At 47.2% G+C, this 13822-nt stretch overlaps 1 protein-coding gene across 1 annotated transcript in view; it reads right to left on the reverse strand.

Annotated features, from left to right (window-relative positions):
- LOC144170772 (adipokinetic hormone/corazonin-related peptide receptor variant I-like) overlaps nt 1-7905 on the reverse strand; it is a 177473-nt gene extending 169568 nt beyond the window's left edge. Inside the window, exon 1 of the mRNA XM_077700762.1 lies at nt 6917-7905. Coding sequence (XP_077556888.1) covers nt 6917-7453 — 537 coding nt within the window. The 5' untranslated portion in view covers nt 7454-7905. The remainder of the gene's footprint in view (nt 1-6916) is intronic.
- Nucleotides 7906-13822: the final 5917 nt, after the last annotated feature.

The raw sequence follows: 13822 nt of genomic DNA on the forward strand, positions 1-13822 counted from the left end.
AAAGCACGTTAATTCGAACTCGGTTAATTCGAACTTACGGTTAATTAGAACTGATGCCATGGTCCCGGCAATGACCTGTGTATTTCAATGGGTGAAAACTCTCGATCATTCGAACGCGTCGGTATCCGGAACGGTTAATTCGAACTGGGATCCCCCTGGTTTCCATCGCTCCGCGCTGCAGAAATTAAAATGCTGAAGAATGCTGAATAATTACAATGCTGAAGAAATTACCAAGAGGATTACAATGTGTTGAAAATCCAAACCAAACCAAATTCACTAGAGATGCAAAACAATAAAACAGAAAAAAGAATAGCGTAACGCGCACGCTACGCGGGGGCGACAGCTTTTTTCGCTTCCGCAGCGGACTGAGCAATTAATTTCGTTCGCTGTTCGGGCTCCATGAACATCATTTACAGTGTCATCTGCCACAGACGTGTAGTGGCGCCTTATTCGCAATATCGAGTCTAGAGGTGGCTTTTTGTGTTCTGTCCGCGCAGTGTGGTGCGACTTCCATTAATTCTAGCACTCTCCCTCTAATTTGAACTCCGCTTAGCTCGAACAATTTAATGATCCCCTTCGAGTTCAAGTTAGCGAGCTTTTACTGTACCTCGGACACATGGTTAGTGCTAACCCTAACCACGAGAGAGAAATCCCAGCCAGAATAGGTGTGGGTTGGAGTGCGCTCGGCAAGCACTCCCAGATAATGAAAAGTAAGCTACCTCCGTCACTCAAAAGAAAAATCTACAGCCAGTGCATACTACCGGTAATGACATACGGAGCTGAAACTTGGCACCTTATTAAACATCCCGAAATAAAACATAGGTCGGCTCAACAGGCCATAAAACGAATAATGCTAGGAATAACACTCAGGGACAGGAAGCGAGCTACCTGGATCAGAGAACGAATTAGAGCAGAATATATCATAGTTAAAATAATGGAAAAGAAATGTGCTTGCAGGGCTGGCCACGTAGTGAGACGAACCGACAACCGCTGGACAAGTATAGTAACAAAGTGGATACCAAGAGACTGGTCTAGAAAAAGCGGGAGGCCATTAACACGATGTAGGGATGAAACAAGGAAATTCGGGGGTAAACTGTGGACTCCAGCAGCGCTTCGCAAGAGCAGTTGGAGGTCAATGGGAGAGTCCTTCGCCCTGCAGGGGACCCGAGTAGGCGAACGATGATGATGATGATGATGATGTGGTAATGATTTTGATGAAGGTGGTGGTGGTGGTGGTGGCGATTATATGATTATGGTGAGGTGATATAAGATGATGATTGTGATGATTATGATGATTATGATTATAGGCTCCTACATAGAAAGTGTGAAATTATCCGAATGGTATAAAGACAACTTGTGCACTCCCGAAAAGCCACCTAAATTTTTAATGACAATAGCAGAGCGCATAATGGAGAAAGTAACTATTCCCAAATTTAAGTTGCTCTTGCTTAAAGTGTAGCACGTGTAAATGCGATGGGAAGGAACTTAAGTTCGTTCTTAGGGACACATTTTTAGACAGTCTGTTGGTGCGTTCTTGTTAAGGGGAAATTAACAGATCTTGCACGTACGCACACCCACACATAGGCATGAAGAAAACTCAGCGCATTTGCAAAAGTGTTTGTTGCGGGCGTTCTCCAGTCCGTACGTTAGTGAGAGAGAGAGAGAGAGAGAGAGAGAGAGAGAGAGAGAGAGAGAGAGAGAGAGAGAGAGAGAGAGAGAGAGAGAGAGAGAGAGAGAGAGAGAGAGAGAAAAAAAACTTTTATTGACGCCACTGGCCTAAGGGGCCTCCATGGCTGCCCGAAGGGCCGCCACCACGGCATGTGCTCGGGTGACCAGTGAAACCCTGTATTTCGTCAGCTAGTCGTTTCATCTTCATGAAGCTGGTGTTCGTAAATAGCGTTCCTGATATCGTGGAAAGGCTAATGTCAGGAGTATACTTAAATTTTATATATCGTTTAATTAGGCGAAGGTATATATTCGCAGATGAAACATGGATGTTCTCGCCATTATTTTGCTGAACTAGGCATTGAAGGTGAATATATAATACTTCGGACATTCATATAATACGAAGGCCCTCAATATCAAACTAGATGAAAGATCCTAGAAGAGTTTGGTGCTCGGCATGTTGGTGCATACTTTGAAGAACAGTGGAACCGAGCCTTCAAATCGCGTACATGAGGAGAGAGCAGGACAACACACACCCATCGTGTGGGTTCTCTTGTTCTCTTCAGCCTTAATATCCGAGACGAAAGATCTACCGATACAAAAGTTCCCATGGAGCCTGAATATCCAACGAGACAAAAGATCCACCAAGACAAAAGATCTAATCCACCCTGAATGTCCAACGAGATGCAACGTTTGCCGAGACGGAAGATCTACTGTTGGATCTTTCGTCTCGTTGGGTGTTTATACGCATCCCTACCTGCGGCAGACCTCACCGCTAGGGATCTCCTGGCGACAAAAATTGTACGCACAACCCTAAATTCTGCGTCAAGACCACGTTTTCGACGCAGCCTAACCCCAACACCACGACACTCCCATAACTACAGGGGATTCAATGGCAAAGCAGCATTTTTTTCAGTGATCTGCACACCGCATCTGGGTACCCTAGAAATCCGAGAAACCAATGGCTTTGTAAGACTCCAACGATATAACCATAAAGGCTCCCGCCATTCACCCCACAACATTGACTTCCAACGTTCTCAAGCCGATTGAAAGGATAGGAGTACAACACAACTCAGTGACCACTCGGCGGATGACAACGACTGCTTCCACCCGGCACAGACAGGGTTGACACCAAACTTGGGCACTCGCGACCACATCTCTCTCCTGCGAAGCTTGCTGCGAAAAACTGAAAAACTGATCGACTGGAAAACTGAACCACCTCTCTTGCAATGGTGCTTGAGGCCATAAGAGACGCCCGTCGAAATGACTCCACAACTTTCTGCCAGCGTTTCCGGCGATCGGGGCATACGAGAATCGTTCTGGCCGCACTGACCCTATCCGTTACACAAACACGGCAAAGTTTCGCAAGGGACTATCATTTATCGTGTACCTTTTGCCAAGCCTTGAACAAGTTGATTCATAGCGGGTATACGGTCGGGGTGCGCACATCTCCGATTAGCTACACCGATGACGTTACCATCCGGACAGAAGCTGCTGACAAACCCCTCCACCGAAATTGCTCTGTATTACCCACGAAAAGCGCTTCACACTTTCACCGTCCGCCTGGCTGCGACTGGCACGGACAAATCGATAGTGGAAGCAAACTTTATCGCTATAAAGAGCACTCTTCCTGAGCGCGCACGAGTCTATTTAACCACGTGAACACCTCAAAGCTGCATTTGAGGTTGAGTTGGAACTTTGGGTCTTCCATCTCATGAAATAAGCATGGCCTCCGACTGTATCCGACAGATACGGCCAGAATGGCACAACTTGTTGCACCTGATTTGCTGGATCTCGCACAGCTTCGGTGAAACGCTGCAGTGGATTGCCGGTGACTGGCACAGGCCGTGCTCGCCTACAAGGCAACCTGCGGCGCGGTGCGCTACTAACTGGCTAAGCACCAAATTCCCCAATCTGAGGTGCTATACCGGGACGCCCCTCGCGCTAATGAGGGCTACCAGCGACATGTAAAGTACAAAAAGTCTCTTTTTGGAAAGGTTGAGGCACTGAGGTACACGTTGGCAAGAAGAGATAGAACAGGTGCCAGATTTACAACTGAGTTTATTAAAGATGAGTCTTTCTTGGGCTACTCAAACGCGAAAATTTTGGTCTGTCTGTCTGTCTGTCTGTCTGTCTGTCTGTCTGTCTGTCTGTCTGTCTGTCTGTCTGTCTGTCGGTCTGTCTGTCTGTCGGTGTGTCGGCCTGTCTGTCGGTCTGTCTGTCTGTCCGTCCGTCCTTCCGTCCCTCAATTCAACCGTCCGGCCAAAAGCGAGAACTACTCTTGAACGAGGCATTTATTTAGTCAAAACATTTTCGAACAACTGAACCTAAAAGCACATAGTCCATACTTTTCGTCATTGTATAGCGAATAAGAACTTTAAGAATACTTGAGGTAAAACATAAAATACTAAAATGGTGCATGCAGTAATATTTTAATTAAAAGTATATGTGGGTGCAATTTTTGCGATATAGAAAACAAAAAATGGCTTGCTTTTTTATTTTAGCCACAAAAAACAAAAAATGGCATGCGCAAAAGCCCTGGGCTCGTGGTTCGAGCGCCAGGCACAATATTAACAAAATGTCTCAACAAATTGAACGTCATACGGGCAACGGGCGAAAATTGAATTGAGTTGAGCGAACCTCCGCCGTATTTGTCGTGGGAGGAACGAGACGGGAGAGTGAGAAGTGGGCTAGGGAGAAAAGAGAGGCATTCACGTGGCAGGGGCGGCCGCAAACTATCGTCTTTCGACCACATTTGCAACGAAGTGAGCGGATACGCGGTCACTTCTCCATGGACCGAACCATATATGAGGAAACAACAGACGTGCCCAAGATGTAGAAGAGACTTGCTCTTGGGAAAGGGACCAAGCACGGTGCAGCCTAAGAAACAGGCACTGCATCTCATTCGTGTGCAAGGACAACGACGTTTCACTTATACAGTCCACCCCCTTGCTCTAAACCTGGAACAACCTAACATCTTGCGTGGCGTTACCTCCTTGCACCTGCGCAGTACTATCACTATAGCGGAAAATATTGCGCAGATGCAAGGAAATGACGCCACGCAAGACTCTTTTCCCCCAGCATCTGTCGTAACTTTATGTGTTCCTGAAAACTTTATCTGGCTACATGCACTAACAAGAAACCTGTTGCGTAGTTCGCGTGCTAACTTCAATCGCTCGCAATTTTTATTACGGGCGTTTGAAAGACCTTACCAGATCCTAACGATCTTAAACCTGCCTATACCAAATTAATTCTGCCACAAAATGCTAATTGCAGCTTTCTGTTCGAAATTTTTAATATTACCGGCCGCTCCAGGGTAGTCGCCACCGTCATCATCATCATCATCATCATCATCGTCATCGTCATCATCACCAGCCTATCTACGCCCACTGCAGGGCAAAGTATTCTCCCATTATTCTCCAATTAACCCGGTCCTGTGCTAACTGCCACCAATTTATCCCCGCAAACTTCTTGATCTCACCTGCCAATCCAACTTTATGCCGCACCTGCAACGCTTGCCATCTCTAGGGATCCACTCTGTTACCCTTAATGACCAACGGTTATCTTGTCTTCGCTTCACTTCACTTACTCAGAGACCGAACTCATGCTTATGTCCTAGCACGTCACTTTCGTCATTTGACTCCCAAGGTAACCTCGAAGCTAACATGCAAATCCTGTCGCACGAGTACGCTCAGGTCAGCATTGACATATTCACTGTAAGAACATGTTTTCTTTTCGGATGGCGTCTCACTCCCACTTTTTGAGGCGATGTGCGCTTTCTTACATGAAGCGGGCTTGTTCGAGGTTGTGACCAAAATTTCACGTGTCTATCGGGCGGTATCGATAAATAATCACACGCGTTCGCTCCAACGCTAGGGCAAATTGCTCCGTAACTATAGCTCTCAATCTAATCTAGGTATCCCGGCAAAAATTGTGCTTATGTTGGCCGCTAAGACGACATCATCATAACGTCGACTTTCATTTGCTTGTCATAATTACTTAGTTCTCAGTTATCTTGTAAACGTTACAGAATTCTCGTCTGCTCTCAATACATTTCCGTCTACAGAGGGAATACTGTTACAGAACACGGCTGTAACTCTTGTTTTATCGAAACTATCATAAAACAAGTTATATAATAGTTTATTTGGAAATAATTCTAAATAAGTTATGTGTGCGTGTCATTTCATTATTAATACAGTAAGTCACCATACATAACTCGATATAGCTGTCCACCAATACAACTCCGCTGGTCTTCCAGTTTCAAGCTAGGGCTCTAAATTTAAAAAAAGATACATTCGATTGTGGCGTGCCGTGTCTTTTTGTGCGATATTCTCCGCGTCGTGCTTTCTGTGATTTAATACACAACAATTGCCTGACTTTATAAGTCTCCGCGGGTAGCATCGAAAGGACTGCTGCGGAGCATATGGTCAAAACTCCGCTCCAGGTTGTGCACCGTTTTAAATTACTTGCCCTAAAACTCCAGGGGAAAAGAAACGGTTGATATTTGTGTGACTCCCTGGGGCGGCGGTAACCAAAAAAAGTTTTATTGGTAAAAACTTATATGCGCTAGATAAAAGCCGTACGTGGCCATAGGCGGAAGCACCTGATTGTTCGGGAAAACTTTTGAAGGCTGAATAGAACTGAAAAGCAAAATAAAACTATCCTTTGTCATGTTTACCAACCTACGCCTAAAATCGACATTTATGGCAGATGTTGCCTGCTTTAGTAGAAATTCGCGAACGACGCTCACATTCAATGTGAAGCTTTATTGACTTGCACTTTGATTTTAAATGGTGTAAGATACAGCCAATAAATGTAGCTTCTTCAGAGGCTCCAGTGTAGCCTGTGCGGAACTCCAGATGGTTGTCCATTGCGAAGTAGCCGTTCATTGGTAAGTATTACTGAGTAGAGCTAATAGTGGTTATAGTACTCCCCAGTATTAGCCATGATTAGTCAGCATTGGCCTACCGATTAGATATTGCCTTCTATTAACCTACTTGTGAGCAATAGCCGAAGCATGAATAGTGAACCCGCCTTTTGTGGACAAATATCGTGTTCGTAACGAACAAAGTCTACGGGAAAAAGGAGTCGGGAGTTTTGGGCCCCGCAACCAATAGATAATTTCCTCCATGTGTGACATCCGATACGTCTGCCAAGATTGCATTACACCGACAAATCCTCAAGCGAGTGAACTAAAATATAAAAGAGCTGTCGTATATGCGAGCGTGGCGGCAAAAGGCGCCGGGCTCACCTGCGGCACGCTGCAGACGAGGCTCGTGTACCAGGCGCAGGTGAGCATCATCCTTCCCCGGCGGTGGGCGTTGTGCACCTTGAGCGGGTGCAAGACGGCGAAGTACCGGTCCACGCTGATGCACACCAGCACCATGGACGAGAGGTACGGTCCGAAGGCGCGGAGAAGCTGCATCAGCTTGCACGCGGCGTTGCCGGCGGCCCACTGGACCGTGAGCCGCCAGGCCACCTCGAGCGGGATCATGACGAACGTCACCATCAAGTCGGCGATGGCCAGGTGCAAGATCATGAGCTTGATGCGGGACTTGCGCTGCCGCTTGCTCAGCAGGCTCACGAAGACCGGCACGTTGCCGGCGGCGGCCACTACGAACAGGACGCAGTAGATGACCACTTGCACCAAAGACTGGGTGCTGAACTTGAGCTCTTCGCTCGCAAGCAGAGGCCCAGCGGAAGCGTTTTCCGGCCTCTCGGCGGACCAAGGCCAGGACTCGCCAGACTGAAGGCTGTAGTTGGGCGTCACCATTTTTTGCTCGTCCATTTAACAGCAGAAAGTCGGCTGCGCACTTCACCCGTTTTACAATTTTTTCCAGGCGTAGGGCTGTTTGGCGGTCACAACATTCGTAACTCTGACCACAGCTCTATGCGCATAAACTGTCTCAAACCCACTCTCTTCCCAGGTAGCAAGGCATGACTTGAGTTCCTCCTTCGGTTTCATTTGTTCTTGCAATTAGGGTCCCATTCTCTTCTCACGCATTTGTAAACCTTAGCACGCAGTCTCCGTTAAAGATGCTATAATGAATTACAGACGCCGTAGTCGTAAACGCAGGACGCGGTGCCATTATTAGACCGACAGGAGTTCGTTGCTCTCAAAAGGACGCCAGAAAAATTGACACATTCCGCACTCCTCGGCCTATTTACCATAAGTCACATTTTTTTCTGGGCTCTCTGATGGGCAGTAGGGCACCGCTGTTACAGCGAATTTCTACCGGAGGCAACTGCTACCACCGTACAGCGCGACAAAAATATAAATCAGTGAAGCCAGTACCTGAGCATTACGCAACTGTCACGATTCACGTGTTCCACGCGCCACCCCGAGGAAGTGAGTGATTGAGGGAGTGTCACGAGGTCCCGGTAACATGGGCATGCGATCCGCGCCGCGCCTTAACTTCGGGCCCTGGCTATCAGTTTGGACTCTCTGTAGCGACTGAGCCTTAGGGCACCGGCTAAGCACGCCTGGGCGGCTGTGAGTGTCATCGATCGAAACGCGCGCGCAGCGCGCCACCAATAGGGGGCGAAAGCGCTCCTTCAGCGTGGAAACCATTTATTGTGAAACAGCAGGGTTTTGTGTGCATGTAGAGTGCAAGCTGCTAACCGATATCGCTTTTCCAATCGGTCAGGAATCAGCGCTGCTTCGCGGGACGAGTTAAAACAAAAATTGACCGGGATATTTCCATACATAAAAGGCGATAGTCGGTCTTTAGCTATTTAAAGGCGAAAATTTTAGCGTGTCTGTCTGTCTGTCTGTCTGTCTGTCTGTCTGTCTGTCTGTCTGTCTGTCTGTCTGTCTGTCTGTCTTCACGTCCGTCCATCCGTCCGCCGGTCCGTTTGTCCGTTTGTCCCTCGAATCAGGCATTAAGGTTAGTGGTGATCCTGCTGAGGAGTGAGTTACTGACCCACCGGGAGTCGGTGTGTAGCCGTGTAGGTGAGGGGTGATTTTCGAGGGGCGTAGAACAGGTAACGAATGTCGGAAAGTGGGATAGAGAGAGAGAGACGAACACAGGAAGGATATGAGGATTGGAAGTGTCGAGGAAAGGAGATTGGTTGATGAGGACTCTAAAGGCACTGGTGAAGTTAAGGGGGAAGTGAGGCTAGTGTGGGGGAAATGAGGGGCAGAGAAGAACTTAAGAGGCTGATGAGATTAAGGGAGCGGAGCAGGAGAGCAGTGTAGCGGAAAAGGAGGGGGATGGTGAGGAGCGGGATAGAATGACAGACAGAGGAAGAGGGGAGGAAGAAGAGGAAATAAACGTGATGAGGAAGGGAGGAAATGATTAAATGGTGGCAAAAGAGGAGGAATTGGCAAGAGAAAAATACGACAGCAGAAGTCGAGGGTAAAGACGAACATAAATAAGAGGAGGAGGTGGTGCGAGGAATCGGATGGAAGATAGGGTGGGATAGGAGGGGAGGGTGGGAGTAAGAAAAAATTGGGCCCATCTACCCGCGAGGGGGACTCGAGTAAATGCGTCGCATAGAGAGTGGGTGTATTGCGTTATCGTTTAGTGTTTGGGGAGTTGGTGGTAGTGAATGCGTTGTATCAGCAGCTTCTTGACGTAGTTTGAATGAGTCAAGGATATAAGGCGCGTTCGTAGCCTCCCATTCTGTGTCGGCTTTGTGGCGCATTGGGTAGAGCACCATGTCCATTGCGTTCCGCCCGCAGGGTCGAGGGATCAAAACCAGGCGCCGGATAGTATTTTTTTTATATAGTGTAGGGGGAGGGGTGCGGACTACGACCACGGACGTCAACGCGGGTGACATCGTGAGTTACTGAAATGCTCTGCATTTAAAAAGGGAGCACGTGGGGACAGGAAGGGCAGGGACGCATGCGAGGACGAAGAAATGTGGAAGAGATAGAGGATTGGTGGAAGGAGGAGATTGGGGGAAGTAATAGGAAGACGGGTTACAAAAAAAACTTGTGCTCCCGAAGCTGACTAAAACCAGAAACTTGAGCACAGATTTAACACCCGGAAAAACATTAATCGTCCTGGCACCCTTGAGATTATAAAGGTAGCGCCTAAGGATAAAAAATGAGCGCCTTTTATTACGGAGAAAATTCGGAAAGAAGACGGCCCGTATCAATTTAATAAACTGAAGTGGAGGTGGACTAGACATGCAATGAGGAGACCCGACAACCGATCAATCACCAAGGTAATGGAATGGTCAAAACTGAGAAGCGGGAGTAGAAGTAGTACACCGATAAGGGATAAGACAATTTGGGGCCAATTGATTCGGATGGTGCCCGACAGGGGCGTTTAGAAGTTACGAGTGAAGCCTGCATTCCGCAGTGAACATAACTAGGCTGATGAAGATGAATCGCGATGGTAACGGGGATTATTGCAGGATTGCGATTGGGATGATGAAGTAGAAGGAAGAGAAGGAGGATGCAGAGGTAGAGGCAGCTTGCTCTCCGCTTTAACTTCCCTGCGAGCCGACCGACCGACAGACAGACAGACAGACAGACAGACAGACAGACAGACAGACAGACAAATATTTTTAGTGGGTATGGCTCGATACCGCAGGCTCGATGGCTTCGATGGCTTCGAGCCAACAAAGCACTTTTCCTACAATCTACCTGTCAAGTAGAGCCAGCAATCAGTCGCGCTATCTCCTCGCGTTTCCGTTTTCAGCCGAAATACCATTTCTTTTAATAGAAACGTACATCACGCTGCAGCGAAACCGCTTAAGGTTAGCCTGCACACCAGCTCGTTACCTCGTTACTTTAGAGAGCGACATATTTAAACACCGGCAAGAGATTTTTTGTGATCACCTGTAGCAAAAGCAAAAAAGAAACGCGTAAAAAATTAGAAGTAAGGTGTTTTGTTCTCCACTTGAGACGGCAAATCACTTCATGCGATGCTGTCGACCTTAGCAGGATATCCAAGACCGACCGACCCCCCCCCCCGACCCCTTCTTTTCCTTCTCTCTCTCTCTGGTTATCAGCAGAGGACTTGCTGTTCCCACCGATACGCCGCGAAAGTGGTGCTGGGCCTGCGGTAGAAAAATCAAGCACAAAATTCGCACCGCCTTGGAACCCCAACAGCAGAAATGCCATCAATTCGATCGTTCGGGAGGGCGGAATAATTTGTTCGCAGTACCGCCGCTGCAAAATGTTAACCAATATTCCGTAGAAAGAAGCTTCATAACCGCTCGGCCTCTCCACTAATGCTCTGAACACTGGGGCGTGCTTCGAGATAATTATCGGCGACGTGTGCTCGAACGTGGATGCGTGCGAGTCCCGTCTGGCCCCATCGAAGCACGTGAGCAGACTTTGGAGCTCCGAGTGCGGTACCACCCGCTACTTCAGCACGCAAACAAGAGCTTGCTTAGTGCGTGCGGCTCTGGCGTCTAATCGCACAACAGGTGAACATGAGAGCACGTGAGCGGAATAAGTGCATTCCAGACGCGGATAACTCTGTCTTGGGGGAAGCTGTGCTCTGTAGTGTCGCTATTCCTCCTGTCGAAGTAATTGGTGCCGGAAGACGAAGAAACGAAAAGAAGAAAGAGAAGCGAACACATTGCAGCGTAAAGACGTCTTCTTTGTTGTTGTTGTTGTTGTTGTTGTCGTCGTGGTTGTTGTTGTCGTTGTCGTTGTCGTTGTCGTTGTTGTCGTTGTCATTGTCATTGTCATTGTCATTGTCATCGTCATTGTCATTGTTGTTGTTGTTGTTGTTGTTGTTGTTCTTGTTGTTGTTGTTGTTGTTGTTGTTGTTGTTGCTCTGTCGGAATCTACGCACCAACCTTACGCGACATGGGCGGCTGCTTCGACCACACCGCCGAGCCATTTTGAAATGACCGAGAAGAAAAACAAATAATCGTCAGAAGAGTTAGAAGGAGATTTAGAGTCCGCCTACTGCCTCTTGAAGCTTTTTGCGTGGAATTGTTCTGTGTTTAGGCTCTTTTTTGCTTGTTTTCTGCTTTTATGCTGTACCAAGAACATTTCTCTGGGTGTCGGCAAACACCGAAATTAAACCCTGTGGACGCCTTGCACAGCTCACTAATTTTGTCCTGTTTTTTACATGTATTTTTTTTCCTTTTTGTGGTATCCCGATACGTTTGCGAACAGGCTTTGAGAAAGACAAGATAACATCTGATAACAAGATAACAAGATAACATCTTGCCTCTCTTTAACACTGTTACGCAGATCATCCCGCTTCTAAGTGAGCAAGAATATCACATACGATATCTAGCCTCCCATTTCTTATCGCAGAAATGAGCGACTAGCTTTCTTTGAAAATAAAATTAATTGCGGGCTTCGATGTCGTGTGGCGTGCATCTAAAGGTCTTTTTTTTTTTTTTTTTTGAAAGGGCAGCCAACAAACGGCTTCGTAGAAAACAACATGCTCACGCAGCCGCCGCGTATATACGGGGGACAACGGGATGAGAAATAGCCGGGTAGGAAAGGCGCGCACCGTCAGGTGGCACCCAGTGTAATCCTTAACCTAATTGTATTGAAGGTCGAATGTCAAAATGTCAAGAAAATGTCAACTTAATCAAAAGGCTGAAATTTCTATTTTTGTGTTCAGCTATGTAAGTCGATGACAAGAAAGGACCACGTGAATTCGCGTACAAGCAGCTTCTGCGAGGTCATTTTCTATGTGGTAGCCCAAACATCTTTGAGCGAGAACAGAGGGTACGGGTTCTTTACCAACAGACACGCGAACTTCAGCTGCCTCGGCTCTTTCATTGGATTGGGGGCCACGCTTGCAGTAGCTCCCTTGAGGTTGATTGCAAATTCAACAAATGGCAAAGTTCGGTATGACATTCAATCCCTGTCAATGCTTACGATGAACCTCATATGGTCTTCGAGATATCTTCAATTCTCCCGTGCCAAAGTTAAGGAAAACTCCTGACGGGAAATTCTCTTTGTAATGCGGCTGCTGGTCTTGCGTAGCGGTACGCAACAATAATTCATCGCATACGATCATGTGTTCACTGAAAGAAACGTACAAACGAAGCGCCCTTAAACAAACAGCATCTGTTGATGCCCCTTGTAATGGATCGGTAAATACTAAGGGCGGTGAGACGAGAGAAAGAACGAAATAACAGCAGCAGCAAGCATAACAAGGGCTCATAGCCGACAAAGAGTAGCCGAAGCTGGACGTTCCACTTCGAAGTGAGGATCAAATGCAGCGCAAGCCATCCACGTTGCGTCAGAAATGAGTGAAAAAAGGTCGTGCGAACTAAATTACACGTGGCGCACAGGGATCGTCGAGAATTGGGAGATTTTTAAAGCCGGTTAAGGGACCGCCTAGCGGACGAAAGTATTGGCCGCGCAGGTTTTGTACCACGCATAAGCTTAAAGGGAGAGCCAACTACTTTTTGTAGAGTGCATGCCCTCTACTTGATATGAAATCCGGCGTTTTATAGGGTGGGGTAACTACAAACGTATCTAGATAAATTAGGGCAAAGAATTTTAATTCGGCACTAAAATTTGTGAAGTATGAAAGGTGGCGCCGCGTAACGTCTAAACGTGACATTATCATTCGTACACAAAAAGCTCCGCCGGTTTCAATGCGTGATTCAAAAACATCCTTAAAAATAGTAAAAACCGCATTTTATGATTGGTTTTAGCTGGGAACAAGTTTTTAAATACCTATTTTCATCCCACGAACAGTTAAATGTATGTCGCCGCGCGGATGACTGTCATGGCTTCCACCATTCGTCTTGGCAGCATACGTCAGGTTCGGAGTTCTAAAAATTCCGCTTTCGAACGTTCTAGGGCGCTATGAGAAAACCCATTTCGATTTAGGGTGTTTGAAGCGATGCCCCTACTTTTGGTAAAGAGAAACATGTACCCCACAAAAATCAGTCCCGGTCTCCAGGTTATCAGGAGCTATAATGCAAAGAAGTCGGCGCTCGCGCGATGTAGTTAAATATTCGGTCTGCTGTACACGCCCAGACACGTGTTTGTGGGGGTCCTCTCCCGGAAATCATTAGTATTAACTTGTTTGCGTCGCAACGATTCCAAGACAGTGAGATGCAGCACTCGACATAGTAAACAAATCAAAGCTACAAGCACGAGCTACATCGTACCAGTCATAATACAAATGGCCCTAGCAAAAACCAGTGACTACGTGGCATAACGTGCCCAAGGAAGCTTGTCCAATGACCACCTGCACGCTGATGCTGCAGG

This window comes from Haemaphysalis longicornis, unplaced genomic scaffold, assembly GCF_048455015.1.
Source record: "Haemaphysalis longicornis isolate Haplotype H1 unplaced genomic scaffold, Haemaphysalis longicornis Haplotype H1 scaffold_2, whole genome shotgun sequence".
Lineage (NCBI taxonomy): Eukaryota > Metazoa > Arthropoda > Arachnida > Ixodida > Ixodidae > Haemaphysalis > Haemaphysalis longicornis.